A 25,401-nucleotide genomic window follows, 5' to 3' on the forward strand; every position below is an offset into this window, starting at 1 on the left:
CGTACGTGGCAGCACCAGTGTCCCAATATGATCCCCTAGCGTTGTTTTTGTTTACGGTTTGGTTGTTGTTGTTGTAATTGTTGGTGCCACATCGCTCGTATTAGGGGCAGTAATTGACCCCTGGCCACGTGTGTGGACGCGTTGATCACGCGTCGGAATAACGCGCTCAATGTCGCTCCAGAGACCAGGAGGTCTCTCGCTCCGTGGCCGTGGTCAGAGGAGGGGTGTTGGGTAGAGAGAAAACAAAAAACTCTTCAACCCAGGGTCACATTTTTTTCGTTACCATCCAACTTTGATTATAGCTTAATATTTTTTGTTATGCATGATGTTGTCTTCATATGTCACTCCCTAAAAGAGTCTCTTTTCTTATCCCCCCCCCCCCAATAACTTGCTTTATTACTTATATTTACAGAGCATCCGCACGTATAATAAACCTCCACACAACCAACGTGTTTTGAAGGTCTCTTTTTTCTTTCTTTCAAATTCAAATGACCCCAAAATAACTGAGGAACCTTCTCGCAAGACGACGTGAAGCCATGTCGGAATGCGGCAACACCGCTACACTCACTCCCCCGCTCCACCTCCTCTCCGCCATCCTACTCCCTCCAACTCCGCCACTAATCTGGGGCTTTCCGGGGCGATCCTCATCGATGGATTCGGGGCGACGTCACCGCCACCACCGTGCGGTTTAACCGCCACCGGTGGCAACAAACCGTCCTTCTCAATCCACTGTTGCGGCCACCACCCGGCTCCACCGTGCTTGCTTGCTTGTGGCTCGTGACGCCGTGGATGTCTGTGGCAGCGTCTCATTGTAGATGTGCCCGCGTGTGTGTGCGTGTGCACACGCGTGTGCGTGCGTGCGTGCAAATCCGCTGAGTTGCGAGAGCTCCTCCGGAGTGACAGCAACACATCTTGGTAAAAGGGGTTTCGCCATCGAATCAGAATGTTTATCTCTCCTGGAGGAATCTGGTAAGCTATAAAGCTCTTTTTCACAGATGCCCAATAAAAACGATTTCTTTTACCAGGTAAGGCCCACTGAGCCGTATAGCTTTTTTCAGAAGTGACATGGCCACAAATGATAGCTCAACGAAGTGCCTTATCACGTGGAAATTTATATCAGGAGCCAAATACTCTAAACGCGTGTTCTTTCTAAATGTGTAGGGAAAGAACCGCAGGAGCCGGAGAAGAATCCACGCCACCACGGGGAGAACACGCAAACTCCAAATATACAATAGGCGTCAGGGTCAGGATCGAACCCATGCCTCCTGCATACCAGGCGAGGCAGATAACATCTCGCCACCGTGGACTTCACAACAGCATCAGCACGGCGATTCTTTGTATGCACGTTGAATTTCTTTCACACCGTACGTAGCCAACTGTGCTAATCGGAGAGGCGGGATCTTCCGTCTGTGGAACCGGCCACCCTCCAGATCTGTTGCCGTTAGAAACTGGAAACTGCCACATTCCCCAAAGGGCTCCACCGCTCGGTGAGCTGGGGCACCGGCGGCGTCGGTGACGGTGATGACTTCCGCGTCTCCGGCCTCACGAAATTTCCCCGGACAGGTTTCCTCGCGAGGTCGGAGCTGACCGGCCCGGAGGTCGGAGCTCACAGAGCCGGTCGCTTGGTGGGTTGTGGGAACAAAGCATCGCGAGCGTCGCGCCAATTTTGTTTCATTAACCAACGAACACACGCAAAAAAAAAAAACGAGTTATATATTGTCACGCGCACACAATGAAAGGGGTTGTCTGCAGGGACCGCGTATATCCTAATTGAAAGTGAACTCAAGACGTCGAAGGCGAGATCCGAGCGTCGCCACGCCACAAATCCCTGACGGCTCCTCCGTCTATCACCGAGCATCTGACGTGAACTGTGATCTAAGGACGATTTACGCCAAACGTTGATATCTTCACTTGTGATTGGCTGCTTTTGTATTGCCGTTTTTTTGTTTGTACTTTGCCAATTAAGAAAACTGGACGAAGGAGGAAGACAAACCTTCATCTTCCAAGTAAAAAATGAATATTTACATCTTAACGCACAGATTCCGTGTTTGTGAGGAGGGTGACTGGGAAACACACTTTGTCGCGGCATTAAAAACAATGGGGTGGATAAAGGCAGAAACAATATCATCCTGCAGAGTGTAATTACACAGGGCCTTCGATGCAAGTGGGGATTCAACGTTTTTTTGTCGTCGTGTTTGATGGGCGAGTGGAAGCAAAGGGCCACTTGCTCCGTCACGAAGGGATTATTGCCACGTTCCCCGTTTTGTGTCGGTGCGCGGGGACGGATCTGGACCTCGACGGGCAGTGGGCGAGAGTTCGGAGCGAGAACGCAAACATCGGAAACGTTCCTCTGCTCGGTGGCTCCCCGTCCTGCTCTCGATGTGACAACCGTCGTCGGTGGACCAGCTTTCGTCGCCGTTGTTGCACTTTTGTTCATTCTCTCTCTCTCTCCCGCGTGGATTCAGTCGCTCAGATTGTCCGACCCACGCAATGTTGTATTTTTTCCACTGCGTTTCTTCTTCACGGTCTCTGCGACCGCTCTGCCCGACGTCGTCGTTCTAACTCGGCTCCTCGCTCCCTTTACAAAATTCAGCCGCTCCGATCGTCCCACTTCCCGCGTCGCCGTTCTCTCGCTCGCTCCCCTTGCTGAATGAGTCGACGCGATTCCCCCCACCCACCCCACTCCCTCCACCCCCCCTCCCATACCCCGCCCCCCGTCCCCCGCCGCCGTTCCCCCCCCCCTGCCCCAAACCCGCGGCACCTCCGTGCTCACTCACACGTTGTTGTTTGTGGCGCTGCTGGTGGCCACGATGTGAAAGAGCGTGACGTTGTAGAGCACCTGATGGCCATTGTTCCAGGCGTAGAGGGCGCGGTCGCGCGGGTTGTAGTCCAGCATGGAGATGTGCGAGTACATGTTGTGGAAGGGGATGTCCACGTACTCGTACGTGCTCGAGTTGGTGCTGTACGTGTAGTAGACCTTGGCGCCGGCCATGTGCGAGTTGGTCACGTACAGCTTGCCGCAGATCATGAACGCCTCGCCGGCGCTCCGCTTCGGGTAGCCCGTGTCCCACGAACGGATCAGCTCCAGCGTGTTGGGGTTCAGCTTGCCCACGACGATGTTGCCCGCGTTCTGGTTGGTCGAATAGACGGCCCAGAGGCCGTTCTCGTCCACCATGAGGTCGATGTCGGTGTGGCCGCCCCACGAGTAGGGGAAGATGTTGTTGTAGCCGGCCTTGTCGAGGACGCGCTGCATCAGGATGGTGCGCGTGGTCAGGCAGTAGCGCACGATCATGTTGCTCTGGTACTTGTTGAAGTAGAGAGACCCGTTGAACACCACCTGGCCCGTGCCGGCCCACGGGTGCGGCAGGCGGTGCAGCACGAAGGTGTCGCTCGTGGCGAACTCCGCCATGGAGCGGTACTCGCGCACCGAGCGCGTGTTCAGGTAGCTGTCCATGTACCACACCTGTGTGTGTGTGGGGCGGGGGGGTGGAGAGGGGTCACGCGAGGGGTCACGCGAGGGGTCACGCGAGGGGTCACGCGAGGGGTCACGCGAGGGGTCACGCGAGGGGTCACGCGAGGGGTCACGCGAGGGGTCACGCGAGGGGTCACGCGAGGGGTCACGCGAGGGGTCACGTGACATTGACCCCCTGCTGTATATTTGGAGTTTTCTTGTCTCTCCCCGTGGTCACGTGGAATTTTATCCAAGGTCCTCTGGGTTTTCCCTCCACATTTAGATACGTGCGTCGAGGGTATTTGGCTGCTATAAGTTTCCACGTGATTAGCCACTCCGTTGAGCTATCATTTGTGGCCAGGTCGCTTCTAAAAAAAAAAAGTAGTTAAATGGGGCTTTCCTGGCAAAAATAAAAATAGTAGTTAAATCGTATAAATATTCGAGGATTTCATATTTGCGCCGTTCTCTAGGAACAGTATCCCTTGCGAATATTAAGCGGTCGCTTTATTTTGAAAAATTACCCGCAAATTACTCAATTGGGAATTATATGCTGCGATCACCCCCCCCCCCCCCCAACCGTCAAACGGCTACAGACTTTGCGTGACATCCAGCGCCGCCGCGATAGCCTCGTGTTACGGGAATTGCGGCGTGAATGCTAAAAGTGTGCAATTATTATTGTGAAGCAGAGGAGAGCATCCTTGCAAATAGGGCTTGAAGTTCACTCATTGTCAGCATCTGACCGTCAATGTGGTTGTAATAACATTTACATTCCACAGGGGCCACTTAAGCAGAAACCGGGAGAATGACCTCATACTCTCTCGTGATAAATATAACGTGAATTAACGAGTATTAGTTTGCCTTGGACAACAGTTAATCCTTCAACATGAATTCGTACGAGCTCTTTTTCGAGATGTAGGATCCGTGTCTTGTTGGTGCCACTTGATATTTTGAAATGTATTGCTCAGCGACAGCATTTTTGACTTGGGAAAGAAATCGATGTACAATATCGAGCGGCGAATTTGCAACAAGAAAAAATTGGATTCTGCAAAACTCTTGTGCCTTATTTTAATGGGTGCCCCAAATGTATTTTTCAATTATCATGCTTCAACATTTCTCTGCTGCGTCTGGCGTTACCTAGAAAACATGTTAATATCCACATAATTGTTTCTGCGTTTGTGCTTGCTATACTTGAAATTATATTTTACAATTAACACTTAGCAATGCTGCTTCCCCCACCACCCCTACCCACCAGCCACACCCCTCCCAAAATTCAAGAATTATATTGGATTAATTTATTCGGATAGTTTTACTTTTGTTAAATTTTCTGGTTTAATGACAAACGGCTTAATGAGAGTCCCGATTGTGTAGCAAAAACATGTGGGGAAAAAACTACCGTCAGTCACTTGGCGGCATGTGGGAATCAGTTTAAAGTCGTCATCTGACCTAAAATGAATAATAATAAAAAAAATTGGGTACATCCTCAACGAAATGTCTAACAAACAGATGGGAAAATTCTCAAAAATTAACACGTGCACATCCACTTCAAATCAACGTCAGCGCACGGCAAGAATAGCGTTCAATTAATTTGAATTGGACAGGTCAGCATTTTGTTAGGGAATTTTTTCTTTAGATAGCCGGCAGTCTTGTCGCAAAACTAAATTTTTTTGTTTCGATTGCTTTGTTCTTAAAAAAAATACGGCAGATTATTGTCTGGAAACTTTTCAGAGCCGCTGCTTGTGATCTGAGTGTGGATTTCCACGGTGGTAAAGATGTTCACTACCTCGCCTGGTGTGAAGGAGGTCGTGGGTTCGATCCCAACCCTGATGCCTTATATTTGGAGTTTGCATGTCTCTCTTCCCATGGTCTTGTGGATTTTTTTCCTGGCCCTCTGGGTTTTCCCTCCACATTTAGAAATGTATTTACAGTATTTGGCTACTTATAAATGTCCACGTGATGAGCCACTTCGTTTGGATCTCATTTCTGGCCAGGTAGCTTCTAAAAAGAGCTACATACCTCAAGTGGGTCTTACCTGGTAAAAAATGTGAATAATGTAGTTTTTTTTTTCTAGCTTGGGTTACGCGTTGAGCATTTTAAAAACAGTGCAGATCGCTTAATTTTACATGCGATCAAACTTTTGCTACGCACTACTGCGGCCATCCGTGAGGATATTGAAGACACCCACAAGCGTCTCGTGGTGAAAGCTTTGGCCACGTGGAAACCCCGGGGCAGTTGCTGAGCCTTACGCTTGGGTAGAGACATGCAGCAAAGCGCGCACGCAATAGTGTACAAACTCTCGTTTGTTTGTCAATTTAAACGAACAAAAAAATGGGCTTTAATTGCCAACAATTGTTCCATCAATAGCGTGAGACGTGATTTCGTGCGACGTTCAATTGTACCACGTGGCAGTGCCTGGCACTTCGGGATGGCAGGCAGTTATTTACTGATGAAGGGGAAGATAATTGTGTTGCCATCTCCTAGATGTTTTGCTTTATTACTGTTTGGGAGCACTTGTGTGAAAACTGAATATTGAAGAAGAAAACAATTACATTATCCTATCCTCTACAATCCCATAGAGACTGCATTGAATTTCGCAACCTATTTATTTTTACCCACTTCCTTGCTGCAGGCAGACCTGTAATAACCCATCAATAATACATTTTATATAATGTTCTTATGAAGCGTTTATTCTTAATTGGCCATGGGAATTTAAAGGCCTGGATTTTGTTTATGAAAAATCTGCCACATTAATTTACGACAGTAAAGGCATCACAAACACTGGGATTGAATTAACATTTCCCAGCATAAAACATCGCATCAAGAGCCGGGGGTTCCTTCCCTTAAAAGCACAATGGATGATTAATGCGGTCCCCAGAGTAATAAATTATGAGGCGTTATCGCTTTTGCACAGGCCCCACTTCTGGGCGCCATGGCGACGCTAATTTTGGTGCTGGTCGCCTTGGCAACCACCTGCCCACCCCACCCCTCCACCACCTTTCCTCCGCCCCGCCCCCCGCCCGCCACCCAGGTGGCTTACCCGGTTGTCTTTCTCGGAGGCGAGTGGGTCCGTCATCCACGCGCCGAACCGCGAGCCGGATGTCTTCACCGTGTCCGGATTGCTGATCCCCGTCAGGTTCCCGCAGGCTGCCGGCACGGGGGGGGGGGGGGGAGCCGGAGAGGGAGACGGATCGAGCGAGTTAGAGGTGCACGGAGAGATGGAGAGAGATGGAGAGAGAGACGCGGAAAGAGATGGAGAGATGCACGCGGAGAGAGAGAGGGAGATACAGTGTGATGGGTAAAACCATAGGGGAGAAAGAGAGATGCACAGATAGAAAAATTGAGAGAAGCACACAGAGAGAGATGGAGAGAGATGAAGAGGAAGAGAGACGTGGGGACAGAAATTAAGAGATAAAGACCAAAATAAATATGGGGCGAGGAAGAGAGAGACGTGGAGAGATATATGTATGGAGAGAGAGACATGGCAGGTTGAGACACAGAAAAAATATTGAGAGAAAGATGGGGAGGGAGTCAGAGTCATGCTACAGAGGGAGATACGGAGAGACATATAGATAGATTTAGAGAGAGACACGTGGAAAGACAGATTTTGACAAGCGTGCAGATGTGACATGAGTCACTCAGGTCTCCATGGATCACGTCGAAGCAAGGCAATGCATAATTGAAAGCAGTTAACAGCTGTGCACTGTTTGACTGATGTAAATATTTTTCAACACATCACGTAAATATGTACTTGCAGTTGAATATAAATACAGCTTGTGTAGGCTGCAGGTTAGAGCACTTAATTTAGAAGGTTGTAAGTTAGACTCGTCCAACCATCCATCTGCAGTGAATAAAACACAACACTGCCTTGCGAAAGTTGGTGTTTTCTGATGGAGAGACATACGAATGTGGATTTGCCATCACTGACTCTGGGTCACCAATGCAGATGAGTGCTATGCCACGCCTGTTTGAGCATGATTTTGAAAATAATTAACTATTCATAAAATCGTAATCATTATTAGTTTCAAACCATTGTCGTTACACTGCCGGGTGATGGTCTCACCACACGACATGCTGGTTGTGCGTGTTTTTTTTAAATTTACCAACCTTAACCACATTCGTCAGCCGTGACTTGGACATCAAATTCTGACAAATCCCCGTACGTGTACATTGTATATTGTCTATAGGTCCATGTGCATCAACTTACGGCAAGGGTTGTTAACTAATACGTAAGCCAACTTGAATTATTGCCGCTTCGGTGATCATACACGGCGTTATTGAATGAACATGAAAAAGCAAGGACGTTTTCCTTCTATCGCTGAAAGGAAAATGAAATCTCAGAGTTTTGGCCCCGCTGGGCTCTGTCTTGATATTGTCAGAGATTAAAGTCGTGCGGCTAAAATGTCAAAACTTTTAAGAAACCGTTCCCTCCCAGCGATAATGGCAGCAGCAAACAGCAACGAGACCAGTCCGCGTTTTTTTTTTCACATGACCGTCCAAACACACTTCCCGGGAATTTACAAATTACGGATTTCTCCGGCAAAGGTGTGTGTATCTTATTGATCGCCGCGATACAAAATCTAATCTGCGCTATGGAAAAAGATCGGTATAGATATTTATTTTTGTTGGTGCGGCAGACGCACGCGTTTCCCGAGCGTGCTCTGCGGAGATTACTCGGTGCGTTAAAGCGCCCAAGAAGGCTGCCTGCGCGCAATTCTCTATTGACTGCTGCCCGGCATCACCGCGGGTTATTCTCCAATAAAGCATTGACCCCTCCCCCCCCCTTAGCACCCGCCCTCCCAACCCTCGCACCCTCCACCCACCTTCCCCAGCCCCTCCCCCACCCATATTAAAACCCCAGCCTCAATCGAATGCCTCTGTTAAGGTGAGTCCACACACCTGAGTGTCATCGGTCTCGCAACTCGGTCGCCGCGGTGGCTAGGAGATGTTAACTACCTCGCCTGGTGTGCAGGACGTCGTGGGTTCGATCCCGACCCTGACGCCTGCTGCTGTATATTTGGAGTTTGCGTGCCTCTCCCCGGGATAGCATAGATTTTTCTCCGGGTCCTCCGATTTTCCCCTCCACAACTAGCAACGTGCTTTTAGAGTATTTGGCTGCTTATACATGTCCACGTGACAAGCCACTTTAGCCGGGCTATCGTTTGTGGCCAGGTGGCTTCTGAAAATTGAGCTATGTATACTCAGTGGGCCATGCCTGGTAACATTTTAAATAGTTAAGCCTCTAGGGCAACCGCATCCTCGTCTGCCCCCAACCCCCCCTACCAGCGGATCGGTGGGAGATGTCTACCGCTTGCCGCGCGTGATGTGCAGCAGCAGCAGGCGATTTTTGCGCCGCGGGACGAGGCTTTTTTGCGTGACGTTTGACGCGACCGAGCCGATGGGGAAGACGAAGCCGAGGCAGGCGCCAGGCGCGTGACCAGGGTCGATAACGCGACGCGCCCCGGTGCGACAGCGGTCAGGACGAAGCAATAAAGAATACTTAACGTGGCGAGGAGACGCTTAAACACCGCGTGGTTATTACTCCGAAAGGAGGGCCTGGTTTATCTTAAAGTGGTGGTGGTGGTGGTGGGGGTTTACATTTTAGTAAAAAAAAAGAGAGACTTTTTTTGTTGGCGGCTCTTATTTTCAGTGACCAATTCCATTAATTGAATGACTGATGGGAGCCCAATAATTTACAGCGCGGCGTTCATCACGAATATTGGCCTCGCGAGAAAGCTGCTGTGAATCACTGCGAGGCGCGTTTACCCAGATTAAAACAATCCAGCGAGAAGTCGCGGCGCAATCGAGCAGAATGCAGGCGAGGGGAAGGGCTTGGGCCCTCTGTGGATTCACTTTATAAAATGTTGACCCTTAGCAGCAGAGAAACAGGATTTTGATCACCCTCGGGAGGAATGCGGGTAATTATAATGTTTATGAGAGCACAAAGGGACCCGAGGAAGAGCGTAGTTATTGCCCCTATAATTAAAAATCTCCTTTCGCTTGGCATAATTGTTTTGACAGTTGCCTCTCACCGGTGAGCACGCATTAGCCGGTTGTTATTTTGTCGTGCTGTGTGTCCCGATATGCCGCTATTCGCTTCGGTGTTTATTTACGCGACCTATCCCCCCCCACCCACTTATTCCATAACCGCAAATCTTGCACAGTGGAATAGGGCTGAACGATTTGGGGAAAATGTCTAATTGCGATTTTTCTGACAGATATTTCGATTGCGATGAAATTTTTTAAAGTCAAGCTTCAGTTGAATATTCACTTTGTAATATATTTAAAACATGTGATGGAGCATTACCACATGATACCATCAAAATATGAACTGCTCTATATATTCTAATGCAAGGATGAGAACTTAAAAGATATGAATTGCTTCCAACGTGTATTTATTAAAATGTTTTAATTGAAATAGAACAATCAAACATAGAACAATTGTTAAGTTAAATAAATTAAGTTATACTAACTAAACATAAACAATTCCAATAAGAACGTAACATGACATTTCAAATCGCGAAAAAATCGCAGCCTTTGCGATTCGCTCAACGCATTGTTTCAAATTGCGATTTCGATTTGAAATCGATTAATCGTTCAGCCCTACAGTGATGTTGGCATGCGAGGGTTGAAATAATAAATGAAATTAAACAATTTCCGTCATCAATTGGAGCGCCGGGGCGCGATCTCATCACGTGGAAATAGTCAAACTGAGTCGATTGGTCACGTCTCAATTGTCCGACTGCCAGGAGAAGTCTACAGTTGCTGGAGGAAAACAAATCGCCTCGGTTTGTCAGGGTATTCCCCTCTTCTACTGAGTGACAAGCCGCCCAACAAACGTTGCGTGCCTCAGAGCCGTGTGTGTGTGTCTGGAAGAGATGTAAAACTGATGTTACAGACACTTCGCCACTCTTCAATACACAGCAATGTTTTAACCCTGTCAAGTCAACCTAACTGGAATTCACAGAGTAAAAACAAAATCTATAGGCTGGAAAATGTAGTTTGTTTTTCTCTCTTTCTCTGTGGCCAACTCTTAAAAAATGAGGCCCGCTGAGACATGAATCCCCGAGGGAAGAGGGGGACCTTGTAGTGAGCTCTGTCTTCGGAATAAAACAACTAATATTCGCGTTGGTGCTGGAGGAAGCTCAGCAATAACAGCAATGAACATCGGTACAAAGTACCCACCTACACTAGAGCTGAACGATTAATCGATTTCAAATCGAAATCGCAATTTGAAGCAATGCGATTAGCAAATCGCAAAGGGTGCGATTTTTTTGCGATTGAAAACTCCTCTTACTTTATTATTGGAATTGTTTATTTTTTATTATCATAACTTTTTTTTATTTAACTTAACAATTGTTCTATGTTTCATTGTTTTATTTCGATTAAATTTTTTTTTTAATAAATACATGTTGGAAGAAATTAATATTTTTTAAGTTATCATACTTGCATTAGAATATAAGGAGCAGTTCATATTTTGATGGTATCATGTGGTAATGCTCCATCACATGTTTAAAATCTATTACACAGTGCATATTGAACTGAAGCTTGACATGAAAAAATGTAATCGCAAATAAAATCACAAACGAAATGTCAGAAAATTCGCAATTTAATATTTTCCCCAAATCGTTCAGCCCTAACCTACACAACACGCCGCTGATCTTCGTGTGTGTGTGTTTATGTATGTAGGACTTTTGTCCAGAGAACATCTTCCAGACCGCTCCACCAATTTTTCTGAATGACGATGGATCATTTTGCCACGCACTTTATGCGAACGAGGTTGAAGAATAAAATACCTGAAATAAAGCCGTCGCCCTCATAATGACAACAATTTGGCTCATTGGCTCCGACGCTGCTTATTCCACCCACCATTCACAATAGCCACATTTCAAAATCATACAATGGACAGAATACATGTTTTGTAGTTAGCATAATACATTTTGTGCACACTGTACATTTACACGTATGCACCCAGTGAGGCTGTACAGTTTGCTTGGTGAAGCTGCGCTGAGCGGTGACGTTTGCGCCTGTGTCTGTGGAAGGTTTAACGCTCCTATTTTTTGACACGCACCGCTGCCTGGCATCTTTCAGGAGATCAGTTCGACTCCTGAAGATGTCTAATCCGGAACGCCGCGAGCCTAAAGTTGTACATTTACTCGCAGAAAAAAAATAGTGACTTTACCGAAAGAACCAAGAATATGAATCCCTGCAGTCATGAAAACTTTAAATCAAAAAATGTATCCATACTTTTTGATTCTTTCGGTAAAGTCACGTAGGTATAATTTTATTTTATATCTACGGGACTTAACCGAAAGAACCAAAGAGTATGGATTCCTGCAGTCACGAAAGCTTCAAATGAAGATTGAAAATGATATCATTTGACAGACGACATCGACAAGAACAAAATAATAGAAACAGTTGCCCCCCCTCGTTTTGTTTGGAAACATTTAGCTCCCGGAGGTTATATTTATCCGTGTGTGTACATATATATTCTGCAACGATGTAGTCCAGTGGTTATAGATGGAGGTTGCCGGGGTGAATTGGGATGGATGCGTAAGGGAGACGGAGAGGGAAGGGGGATTGATTTTCCTTGCCTCGTCAGTAAACAAAAATAAAAATAAACGACTGCGATGGAATGTTCCGTATCGAACCCCAGCACAGGTCTTGCGGGGGGGCTTAACAAGAAGAACGGCGACTGCGGGGGCGTGACGGTACGAACCTCCAGGGGGGGCGGGTGGCAAGGAACGGCGCAAGTGCCTAGAGTGGTGAGCACAGCACGGGAACGGGGACATCGTATCGCCGCGCGCCTGCACGCCGCCCGTTCGATGTCCACCATAAATTCACCGACGCGGCTAAAATCACAGTGGGACACCTCCCGCCACCATCCCCCCCCCAGCCCCCCCCTCGTCCTTCGGGGGGGGGGGGGGGGGCTGGAGGGGGGGGGGGGGCGTCTGCAGCTCCTAAACCGCGGGCGAGGTTTCTGCGCGACCGCGTTGACAGGATGGCATCGTGTCGTCGCGATGATGAGGTTGAGAACTCAAGGGCTCGAGGTGCGGCTTGGTGGGGCTCGCTGGTGGTGGCAGAGGGGCCTTCAAGAGAGAGAGAGCCCCTGAAGTGGGTGGCTTTGGCCTACTCTTCCTCACTGGCCAGGCGTCTTGGAATAGGCGGACGTGCCCACACTTTACCCCACCACACGCGACCTGCAGGTCGAGTGAACGTGGTCTGTACCCACTTACACTGCTGAGTAATGGTAGTCAATGTTCTTTATTAACCAAAGAAGCTTCACATCCCACACTTATTTGGATGGTGAAGTAGGCTCAAACAATGTCTGTGACCGACACAGCATGAGGACGTCTCATTTATTAGTATAACGACAAAAAAGTGGAAATCTACTTGTCATTATATTATTTGCCCTGGAAAGCTTCTCCGAGTCTCTCGATTCGCTTTTAACGAGAGTCCCGCATTAGGGTATTTGACCAATTACATTGGTAAGCATTTGTCGTAACGTGCGGAGAAAACCAGAGTGCCTGGACAAACCCCACGCATATGTGGAGGAAACACTCAAAATTATACACGGATAGATTCCGCCCAGTGCCGGACTGCCATTCGATAGTCATTGCTGGGTAAGCCTGAGTCTCAAGGCACCCTTGCAAGAGAGCCTTGCAAGCATTTGGACGTTTGGCCAATTCCACAAATGCAGCAGCATTTGGTCTTCCCGAGCGGCCACCGGTCCACGAACTAAACCGCGCCCAGCCTCGCTCCTTAGCCCCTGAGCTCGGCTACGCTCAGGGCCGAATTGGCCAACGGGGCCGTGCAGGGTGCGGACGACTGCGCTGAGCATTCGACGTCAGCCGCGAAAGGTGGCGACGATGCCCTATCGTCCTGGGTTACTGCGAGGTACGCGCTGAGTGAGACGCGAGGTCACGATACTGTTTGGACGAATCACCACCCCCCCTCCACACCCCACAGCACTGAGTTTATATATATATAACATGTCCGCACACCCGGACAAGCTGCTTGGATTTCATATGAAATTTGGGGTACAATTTGCCGAACAATGTTCGGATCTCGATCGGATCCGGATAACATGTCAGCACCGTGCTGTCGACGTGCCCCCCCACCCGTCCACAGCCCCCCGGGGTATGGCTATAAACCTACACTGATAAAAAAAAATCAGCGAGTTGAACGGGGCAACGGAGACCCAGTTATACCTCCAACCCCTTTGGCTGCGTCTGTAAAATGCGAACGTCGATTAGCATCCGTGGCCGAGAAACAGGGGACGGTTTTCGCCATATTGTGCTCGCGTTTCAAGCGTCGGAAATAATAATCGCATCCCTTATGCCCGAGATCTTGTTCTTCGAAAGGTGCGAGAGGCGTTGTTGTTGTTGCTGTTTACGCAGTTAATCGTGGGTCCCAAGTGTCGGAGCGTGCGAGTCCACGTCTAACGAGAGTTACGCCTTGGTGAACATATCTGCTTCTCATCATTCATCCAGGCATTTGGTAAACACGCGATTTGGATGAAGACTAAATTGTGGCATGATGAGAGTGTGATCAACGCGACGATTTACGGCCCTCCGTGAATTCACTGCTTGATGAATTCCATACCCGTGCCGTGTGTCGGTCATGGGGCAGTTGTTTGACCATACTTCACCACGCTGGTCAGTGCAACATATCAATTATTCGTGGAATGTTGTACACAAACTCATTATCTAGTATTATCCAGCAGCCTTTGTTTAGGCGAGTTCTGCAGATGAGACCCGGTCCATAGTTTTGCTTGCTTTAACAAATGCTGCCGAATTTGTCTGCATGGCCAAATAGGCGGACAAATCAAACGTTTATTTCGTCGATATCCCCCCAAAAAGATGTTTAAGTGATTTCTTGCTCAAATGAGCATCGTAGGCAGTCGCTCCTGAATCAGTGATGGATCCCACAGAACGAACAACCGTTGATGTACGGGCACAGAGTAGTACTCACGTGGAAACAGAAGAGAAAGGAGGGTTATAGAGGGTGTTTGTAGCCTACGCGTCTTGGTAGAGGTGGGGAGTGCCCAGAATTTAACCCACCGTGGAAGAAGAAAACTGCGTCAGGTGGCGATACAAAATTATTGGCGTGCGAAGAAACGAGGCTTGGCACCAAATAAGCGATACAGAGCGCCACGGTGGCGAATTGTTAAATTGCCTTGCCCGATATACAGTGAGGTCATGGCTTCGATCCCGACCCTGACGCCTGTATATTTGGAGTTTGCATGTTCACCCCGTGGTCGCGTGGATCTTTCTCTGGGTCCTCCAGTTTATCCCCCGCACACTTAGAATCAACATCATGCGTTCAGGAGTATTCGGCTGCTATAAATGTCCACGTGCTGAGCCACCTCGTTGAGCTATTATTGTTGTGGCCAGGTCGCTTCTCAAAAAATATCTACATAGCTCAGTGAGCCTTACCTGGTAACAAAAATAGGGTTAATAGTTGTATCCATGTATGTTGAACTTCTTTCACACCGTATGTAGCCAACCGTGCTAATCGGAGGTGCGGCCGCCGCGATTTTGGGCCTCCACGCGCTCAGCCGCTGTCCGTGTCACACACACACACGCGCACGCGTGAGAGAGAGAGAGAGAGTACGCAAGTGTGCGTGTGCGTGTGTGCGCGTCTCGGGGTTCTCGTCTCCGCGATCTCCCAGTGGGCCGCACGAGCACGCGAGCGTGGGCAGCGGAGCGGGTGGCCACCGAGAGCTCCTTACCTGAGACAACACAGTCCGATTCCCCCGGGCAACCAGAGCAAATTACCATCTCTCAGAAAAATCAGCCTTCGCCGTTTCCCAGAAATATAGTTCACGTTGGTGAATTTGTCCAATCTGTCCGATACTATTTTGGTGATCTACTCGTACAGATATCTCTTCTTGTTTTGCAGGGCTTTGCATTTGGGCACGTTAGTAAGCACGGATCTGTCTCTGCCTCTTCCACCCCCACCCCCTCTCTCTCTGCATGTCAATGAAATGTGATGAAAACATAATGAGCTGCGGAAATGTATACTGACTCTGTATGGACACGTACGGTGGTGTAGCTATCGACTGTCCAGGTGGTGGGCTACAGGGCCAGAGGCGTCCAGATGTCAGGCTGCGAGGAGGGGAGGGGTAGGGGGGTAAATAGAATGCCCCCCCCCCCCCATTTAATTCCTTGCACCAGGACCCATTCCAACCGCGCTACTGTGCCATTATCCACGTACTTACAAGATGATTTAAAAAATACACTTCGCGCTTGTGGGGAACGTCTACTATCGCGTGCGTGTAAACACAAGATGAAAACATAAACAATGCCATGAGTAGCGGCACGCATCTGTACCTGGAAGTCCCTTTTTGTGATTCATAGCTATTACGTCGAGAATGTGTACATAATGTTAAATTGCATGGCCATTCCTGTAATAATTCAGGCACAACGGTCTTGCAAACATATCATTTGCCAGCATATCTTTTTCCCCAGTTTTAAGCCATTCTGCAAATTATTTGGTGGTGGTGGTGGTGATGCTGCTGCTGCGTTGCCAGCGGTGTACAAGCACAGATAATATCGTGACACAATAGACGTGTCAATACAACTGCGTTGAAAGGAGAAACAATAAAAAAATATATTTTCTAGATAATGCCAACTGAGATATAAAGCTATTTTTCAGAAGCCACCTGGCCACAAATGATAGTTCAACGAAGTGGCTGATTACGTGGAAATGTATCACAGCCAGATACACTAAACGCATGATGTTAATTCTAAATGTGAAGGGAAAAAAAATCCAGAGGAGCCAGAGAAATATCCACGCCACAACCATGGGTGCACATGCAAATGATAAATATACAGGCATCAGGGTCTCCGGATCGAACCCACGACCTCCTCCATGCCAGACGAGGTATTTCACATCTTGCCACCGTCACACCCACAATAGGTGACGTTTCAGGCAATCACCCTTCTCCACAGCTTCATGTGCTACGAGGAAGGAACATTGCCCAAAATGTTGCCTATTACATGCGTTTCCTTGCAAGACCGTACCTTTAAGGAACGTGACATTTGTGTCATCCTGAGTCAGTCGTTCGGCAAGTCCCAAGTCCCATGCGCTGGGGTAAAATGTGGGTATCCCCTACTGTTTTTGTTCCAAAATGTCTGACCAGCGTGGAAGAGTAGGCCAACAAACACGCGATATAGATGAGCTCTCTAGAACTCCCTCTCGTAGAGGTCCTTTTGCCAGCAGTGGTGCGAGTAAGCAATTGCATGGCTGTGCCTTTACATCTTACCTTTAAAAAATATATATAATTATACCGTTCTGAGTGCAAGGTCATGGTGTTCGCAACATGTAAATAAGCAAATCATGAACTAATTAAACTCCCTCTGTGATTCATAATTATTCTAATTAGATACCGGAGGTAATTTTTGAAACTTTTAATTAGCTACAGTTAGGGGCCGTCCATAAATGACGTCACGCGATTTTGGACGATTTTTGACCCCCCCCCCTCCATCGTCACACGGCGTCACAAAAAGTCAGACCCCACCTCAAATATGATGTCACAAAGCTCTGCCCCCCCCCCCCCCAAAATAAAATAAAACATGCTTCAAATAGCTTTAAACTATTGTCATTGTAGTGCGTATTTAATGTGGCGCTGCACTCTGATGTTGTAGGAGAAACAAAAGTCTATTTAATTAAGTAGAACGTGTTGTCTATATTTATTTAAAGGTGCGCATTTTGATGTGACGTCACATTTCTCAAACCCCCCCCCTCGTCACACATTGTCACAAATGTCTGACCCCCCCCCTCTAGGTGCGTGACGTCATTTATGGACGGCCCTTTAACTTTTTTTTAAGGGTTTCATGAAGACATTTAGGAACGAATAATTACATATTTTAAAAATCCACCCGTTATCTATTGTAAATTATCAACGAAATATTTGAAATGTACCCCTTTGTTGATTAGCATTAATTAAATGATTAAAAGTAAAACAAATCCCTTTCATATTACTCCCTCTACTGCATGTTTAATTCAACAAAATCGTTTTTACAGGCCTCACATGTTTTGCTTTGATACGTAATTAGTTTATTTTTCGGTTTACATCCGTGGAGGTATAACGTCAACTAGAGTCATAACCCTCCACCACCCTACAGAGCAAAACATATCAAGTTTTCGTTGGGCAGAATATGCCGAATGATTTCCTATATCAGCAGGCACCGGTCACGTTTAAAATCGATCACAATTTTAGTTCTCAACGTTTTCTTTTGTTCGTTTCGCTGGAGATCATACCCGGCATCGTTGGCGATCGTGAGAGCCTCGGTGTGAAACATTTATTTGCTTTGTTGTTAACGGCGGTTAACGCACCTGGACTACGAACATCAATGAACGAAGTTCGATTAGAATCCATAACTAAGAATTGGTGGCAAGTTCTCTCCGAAACGGTGCTGGGCACCCATCCCCTTTCCCCACTAAATCCACACTGACCGGTCTGGTGAAGTATGGTCAAACACCCCCCACAGGACCTATATGGGGGGGGGGGGGGGGCTCATCTTTGTTGTCCTTCATCCCACACCTCCGATTAGCACGTTTGGCTACGTACGGTGTGAAAGAAGTTCAACACACAAACATCTGTCCAGAAGTTGATAGGCAAAGTTGGTAGAATGCTTAGTAGTGAGATGCCTCATGGCCCTTCCTTTTAACCCAACACAGGGTGGGGGAGGCTCTTATCCAGAATGGATTTATAAAGCGCTGGAAATTAATTATCATGATGATGATGATTAAAAGTATTATAATATGCCTTTAAATGTTTCTGTTAATTGCTTTTACAGTGTTTTTTTCTTATTTTAACTTTCACTGGTGTTTCTAGTTTAAAACAGTATGTCTGATGTCTTACAAATGCACTTGCAAAGGTGTTCCTGATGGCTGCACATTTGAGACCCGTGGTTGGTAATTGGAACGTGATAAATAAATACCTGATAACCATAACTGTGTTGATATAATTCCCTCCCACCGAGAAATTAAATGAATCGTCGTTGGAATTTAGCAATGCAATTTGATCGCGACAATGTTGTGATTGTAGTGATCGCTTATTGGCCGCAGAGATTCACGCCATCCAATTATGTACAGAATATTCATCATCAGTCGTGCTCTATCCACTGCTGGATGAATATCTGCAGACACCGACGCCATCACACGCGGTCACACAATGCCACAATCCATCCGTCTACTGCACATGAGCTGATCTTCCCACTCCATCTCCATGCCAGCAGTCCTCTAGGGTATGTTACTTCTCGAGGGCGCCGTGGTGGTGAGATGTTAACTACCTCGCCTGGTATACAGGAGGTCAAGGGTTCGATCCCGACCCTGACGCCTGCTGTATATTCGGAGTTTGCGTGTCTCTCCCCCCGCGGTCGTGTGAAATTTTCTCCGTGTCCTCTGCTTATTCCCTCCACATTTAGAATCGACGCGCGTTGAGATTGTTTGGCTGCTGTAAGTTTCCACGTGAAAAGCCACTTTGTTGAACTATAATTTGTGGCCAGGCCGCTTCTAAAAAAACCCCCCAGCTTTTTAGCTCAGTGGGTCTTATCTGATGAAATAACTAAAAATAGTTTTCAAAAAAGTGTTCCGCAGTGTCCCCTGCCCTGGCTGCCATTCTCTCACCGTCGGCTGTGATCCCCTTCAAGCGACATGTCCTGCCCAAGCCCATTCAATCTCCTGCATCGTGGTTGCCACGTAGCTAACTATTGTTGCTGCATGTCCTTAGATTCAGTCCGTTTCTCTTGCCCATTACCATTCCAAACATTCCTCTCTCTCACTCTCTCCATTGATTTACAAAGCTTGTTCCATGTTCTTTTGTCAGTGTCGACGCCTCGGGTTGCCATATATCCGCCGTTGAATTAATGCAATCCCAGCTGAGGGGGAAGTCTAATAAAAAATATGTTATATTTTTGATGCAAAGGATCAGATGTGTGAAATAGGCTTATTATGTGCTTGTTTGTTTTGTTACTCATATCATCCACAGCAATGAAAATTGTGATCTTGTGTTACGCATTTTAGAGTATTGCATCTAACCCTCTCTAGCCTTGCTGATGAACATCTGGCAAGTTCAGCCAGCACCGGTTCAACGAAGCCTGACTCCACTAATGAGACGCCGAATGTTGAAACCGTGTGGAGGTTACTTGCGTTGAACAAATGCTGCTGGAAACAATGCACTCCCCAAAGGCTGCGTGTGATTTGATGGGACGTGACAACGTTGCTGGGATGTATTTTATTTTTACGTAGCGCGACAGATATACGAAGGAGGTGCTCTCGTGTGCTTATCTATTGATACCCTATGAAGGGTAATGTGCGCTGACTGATAACCTCATGCTGACATTTTGGCAAGTACATTTTTTGTTATTTTCACATTCACCTTTGCAAAAGCTGCTCATCCTTCTCTCATTTGCCTCTTTACGTCATAAATTAGGTCTTAATCCTGCCTTCAGTAGACACCCTAGGAATACAGACTTCTCAACCAAACGGTAATTTCCCTCCCGTGTCTTTGAACTCGTTGGATGACTAAATAAACACCTCAGCTGTGGCATGACGCTCCAATCATTATCCATTCAGTGTAGATGAAACATTTAAATAATTACACTCATTAGCTTCCGATGGTATGTAAATCAAGTGTACGCGAAGATCCATAATGTAATTGAATAATGGGCAATTTAGAGGTCTTCTAACGGTGTGAGCAAGCTGAGTTAAGAAGGGATTTTAAAAAATCTATCATTAACCACATGCATACTCTCAATCGGACGTTAAAAAAACGCATCAATTTCAAATGCAATTATGCCTGCGTTTTGTAGACCGTGGAAAGGCATTAGATTGATCATAAACGAATGCAGTCATCTAAGGTCTCACAAACCAAGGCCTTCATTAACTAAAGAAATGTTTAATATAAATATTAGAAGCAATCATTAAGATGGAAAGGCTGCCACTGCGATTTCGTGATGAAAGTGGCGACGTGCAAGTCGGACAACTCGAATTCGATTCCTGCTCGAGACCATCATGGCCGATATACAAGCCGGTCCCTTACCTCCTAAAACGGCCCCACGAAGACAAAAGCATTGTCCCGGCCACACCACCGCCTCACGTGCCATGCAGGTTCAACAGGTGCTCGCTAACAGCACTGTCCCTTTGGTCTGTGTAAGGGGTGTCACCATGGCGAGATGTTACTTACCTTGACGTCTGCTGTATATTCGGCGTTTGCTTCTTCTCCCCGTGGTCGTGTGAATTTTACTCCAGGCCCTCCGACATTTCCCCTCCACATTTAGAATCAACGAATTTTTGGCTGCTCTTAATTTCCACGCGATAAGCCACTTCATTGGGCTATCATTTGTGGGCCAGTTTGCTTCTGAAAAAGAGCTATGAAGCTCAGTGGGGCTTACCTGGTAAAGTAAAAAAAAAACGGCGAAGCCTTACGGAGGATCTTTTACCCCATTTCCACTGGCACATCCAAGCCGAGCCACCATGCGGGACTCTCATGCTACGGGTGATTTATTGTTTCCAACTGGCTGTTTTGCCGAGCTGATGCAGAACTAAACGATTAGACGTTGTTCTCCCGCGAGATGCCTGAATGTGGCTCGAGGGGGCGAGCAGGCACACGGTGGGGGGGGGGGGGGGGGTGGTGGGGGGGGCGGTGCGGGTGGGGAGGCACAGTCGATCATCGCCGTTGCCCTGCGACATCGAGTCGTTGATATTGAACTCGCGTCATCGCCTGGTTTCCGCGCGTTCGGCCGCTCACGATGTCACGGCTCTGGCTTCCCGGCAGTGGGAAAAAAAAAAACTGGCCTCGGCACGGTCCGGTTGTGCAGTGGAAAAAAGAACAAATACCCCCTGGTCTGTGTGCCACTCACCTATCTTCTGCATGCAGCTGTGCAGCCTCGACTCGAGGTCCAGCACCCGCCGCTGCAGGCTCTCGAACTCGTTGCCACCGATCTCGTCCTGGATGCTGCCCAGCACCACCGACAGGTTGTTGAGCTCCGCCTTGAACTGTTCTATGAGCCGCGTGTCGGCCTTGTACTGCTCCAGCACGGGGATCAGCGGCACCAGCTCGTCCATCTTCTCCTTCAGCTCCTAGGGCGACGGCGAGGGGAGAGAGGAGGAATGGCTCGGTGTGCGAGATGGCAGAATGGAGTTTTGGAGTTTGTCGGCGGTGAGCGAGAAGCCCCGAAGTTGTCCCATGATGACGGCACAAAGGCACACTATTTATATCCATCAGCTTTGCAGAACACTTCCAACTTGAGTCTACTCGGAAATCCGCGGACTCTCACAAGAGGGCCATGGACTGACGTAGAGACCCACAGACCTCCATAGCTCAGCGGCTGTCTACGATGATTGAGATGTTACACTTTTTCAGCCTTTTTATGAGCCACTTCTGGATTAAGGCCTTCCTCCCCACGCAATCCCTTCACATGTGCTTGTTAGCGTGGCGAGTTTGTAAAGGGGGTGAGGCAGGACAGGACCGGCTCAGTTGACATCACTCGCCGATAATGCTCGCCATACATTTTCTTTACATTTGCAGTAATTGCACGTTTACACTGAAGGACATAGGCTACTGTGTGTGTGTGCACACTGTTAGTGGCAGTGTTGTGGGGAGCGGTGGGGTAGCCGTTTGCACATTGCACAACGAACACGGCACCCCGAGTTTGATTCCCGCTCACGGCCAACATCGGTGATGGTTATCTGATCCAGCCCTGGGCCTCCCCTAGGTCGACTCGGCCTCAAATAAGTACCTGGTGCGGTGTGTAAACATCACCGCCAGGGGAGACATAAGCTGCCGGGCGTGGTCTTTGCCACCCGCCCCCAGTGGCGATTATTTGAACCGGTCCTGGGCCTCTCCTACCCCCCTCGTGTGCCGTGCCAGCCTTCGTAGGTGCTCGCCAACAACGCTTGCCCCCAACAATTACCAATTGCTAAATTACCGAACGGCATTCTGTTCGCCTCTCACGAACGCAACTGACGGCGGTTTGTAAACGGCTGCTCCCCGACCCACAGCGGTGCCGCCCTCTATCGAAGGGCACCTCACAGCAAGGAAGCCGAGTGGTGGCGCGGCTTCAAAGGACGTTGCTCCCTGGTAGTCCTTGCAGCCTTTGACGGGTCGCTTTTGTTTCGGCTTTTGTCATTTACGCTGAACTTTAATGGCCGTGAAAAATGAATGTCGGCGGCGACTTGGACAAAATTGCGCAGGCCCCCGTTGCTTAATTTTTTTTCTATATATACGTCAAATATAGCGGCCGTAAGGAATTCAGTTTCTTCGTTACGTTCAGCTAATTATTAACGAGCAACGCTCCCACTCGCCTGGTCGTGTCTTAGCAGAGGCAACGTCTCACCCAGCGCACTTGACGTGCTGCAACTCGCAAATCCTCGCCGTTTGCTATTTTCGGGGATTGTTGAATCTTTATTTAATTTATTTTCAAACCGAAACTTTCTTGCGATGTTAAAAAAAAATTGCGCGTCCCAGCTAGAGGTCACGAGCTTGCATTGGAAGATCGATCTTACAAAAAAAAAACGATAGAGATACAGACGTAAATGCGTTTAAGGTCTACGACCAAATCTAAAAGTGTCTCCCGGCTGGAGCAACCAAATACTGCTTACGGCTCTCCGGTGCCCTTTTCTCCCAGCCTCTGCCCACCTTGCGGTGTAAACCATTTTGGCATTGGCAGTGATGCACAGGCAAACACAGCGAAACAAAACTCAACACATTCATCGATACAATTGTGGCCTGAAAAAGGAAACAAAAATATGCAATGGCGACATTTTGCCCAATTGCCCTTCTGCATCTCCAATTAGCTCGGCTGGATACGTACATACGTCAGAGTATTTCGAGGAAGAATGGAAAGTGGAGGTGGGCTTCATCTAAAATTAAAGTTTTATTTTACCAGGTAAGGCCCAATGAGCAAGCGATAGCTCAACGAAGTGGTTTATCACGTGGAATCTTACGATAAAAAATCCACTCGACCGCGGGAAGAAAGATACGCAAACTCCAAATATACATCAGGCATCAGGGGCGGGATCGAACCCAGGACCTCCGGCATACCAGGCGAGGCAATTAACATCTAACCACCACGGCGCCCTAGAGGATGCACATACCCTAGAGGATGGATGGCATGGCGTCAGAGTGGCAAAATCAGCTCACGCACAGGAGCGGGATGGATTTGTGGCATTGTGGGAATGCGTGCGATGGCGTCAACAGACATTCGTCCAGCAGTGGATAGAGTGTAACTGATGGTGATAATTCTGTATGTAAATAGTGGTGTGAATCCTTGCAGCCAAATAAGCGGCCGCTACATTCACAACATTGTTAAAACGTGCACGACATTGTCAAAACAATATTCTTTTTTTGCACGTTGTTAAAAAGAAAGTGACGGTTACGAGATGTTTTAAAATTCACCCCCCCTTATGCATTGCTCTCCGCCGAGCGTACCTGAAAGTGCCGAGCCAGCAGATCCTTGCGGTCCTCCTTGGCCTCCTGGAACATCTTGTCGAGGGCGTTCATCTGCTTCTCGATGCCCTCGATGTACTTGATGTCTCGCTGTGTGCGCAGATCGAGGACGGCCATGGACTGCGAGATGTTCTGCACCTGTGTGTGAGAAGGATTTCGTGGCCCCGTGTCGGTCGTCATTTCGGTGATAGCCGTCGGGGAGGAAACCTTCTTGTGGAAGCGTAAGGACGATGCAAACGCCGAGGCATTAATAGCCCGCGATATTAATGCACGTGTGTACAGTTTGTGCTCCTGGAACGCGTAGTTTTCACAACGCGATTTGGATATGACGGGATGAATGTATTAGGGAACACTTTTTTTGTTATAACGCGGACGCAAATTGGGTATAACGCGATCGAGTGGAAGGAACTACGTCGCACGAGTAGGAATAAGCGGCTGTACGGCTGCTAAGGCATTGGGAAGCTGCTGGATCCTTCTAGATGCAAACCACGCATCTCACGTGTTATTGCGGACTGTGCTTTACCCTATATTATTGATTATAATGCGATTTTTCCATAATGCGGCCGCGTTATAGGATAACAAACTATACGTTGAATTCATTTTGCACTGTACACGGCCAACCGTGCTAATTGGAGTTGCGGGGGAAGGACAACAAACTAAACACAAAAAGCACTTCTAAAGAAAGTAGTTTTCAATGCATATTTAAAAGTAATGCTTTAGCGTCTGCATTGTCCTTTTGCTGTCCGCCTTTTGGCCTTCTTCGGTCCATAGCACCTGTGAGACAAAGTCATGAAGGAGGCTGTCCCTGGTGTAGACCAATCAGGTACACAATGCGTACACTATCAAAGCACATGTCGTTTGCATGTTCTACCACAAGCACGTGTGGTTAATGCAAACTTGATCCCTCGTAATTCTAGGTATCTATTTGGTGTTTGAACATTTTAACACCTCCCGTATTGTTACCAGAAATAGGGTAAAGCCCATTATTTTTTTTATCATCCTAATACTGTCCAAAAGACTCATGTAGGCACAGATACTTTGTCCCGCGTTAGGGCGGCGCGGTGGTGCAGAAGGTTGGTGACCAGAGTTCGATTCCATGCCATGGCTGGCATGAGTGGCAAGTGATGTTTGAGCTGGTCGTGAGCCCTCCGCCTTCACCAACCCGCACCGAGCAAATGCCGTGAAGTATGGTCACACAGCTCCCATTGTTACGGGACGGTGTGGACAAATCCATCGACTGTCAGTGTATTAATAAAAGCGTGCCGCATATATATGTTTTCATTCTGCTTCTGTCAATATAGTTGGTTCGTATGTCATCTACGCAGTGTGTGTGTGTGTGTGTCCACCCTGTACTATATATGGCATATAGTTGTATGTATCCTGTTGTTCCTAATCGATAATAACACCACGCTGGTTGTTGTTGTTGTTGTTGTCGTTGCTATGGGCAGGAGCAGTGGCAGTCGCTCAGACAAAAAAAAACCTTACACGAATGGGA

At 47.8% G+C, this 25,401-nt stretch overlaps 1 protein-coding gene across 2 annotated transcripts in view; it reads right to left on the reverse strand.

Moving 5' to 3' along the window:
* Window positions 1-2,749: 2,749 nt before the first annotated feature.
* The window catches only part of LOC144937852 (noelin-like), a 75,404-nt gene continuing 52,752 nt past the window's right edge, over window positions 2,750-25,401 (reverse strand). For both annotated transcript variants that reach the window (XM_078865373.1, XM_078865372.1), the window contains exons 3-6: window positions 23,889-24,044; window positions 21,319-21,538; window positions 6,486-6,592; window positions 2,750-3,463 (exon numbers count right to left, since the gene is read on the reverse strand). In XM_078865373.1, coding sequence (XP_078721499.1) covers window positions 2,774-3,463; window positions 6,486-6,592; window positions 21,319-21,538; window positions 23,889-24,044 — 1,173 coding nt within the window. In that variant the 3' untranslated portion in view covers window positions 2,750-2,773. The remainder of the gene's footprint in view (window positions 3,464-6,485; window positions 6,593-21,318; window positions 21,539-23,888; window positions 24,045-25,401) is intronic.

Source organism: Lampetra fluviatilis, chromosome 20 (genome assembly GCF_964198595.1).
Source record: "Lampetra fluviatilis chromosome 20, kcLamFluv1.1, whole genome shotgun sequence".
Classification (NCBI taxonomy): domain Eukaryota; kingdom Metazoa; phylum Chordata; class Hyperoartia; order Petromyzontiformes; family Petromyzontidae; genus Lampetra; species Lampetra fluviatilis.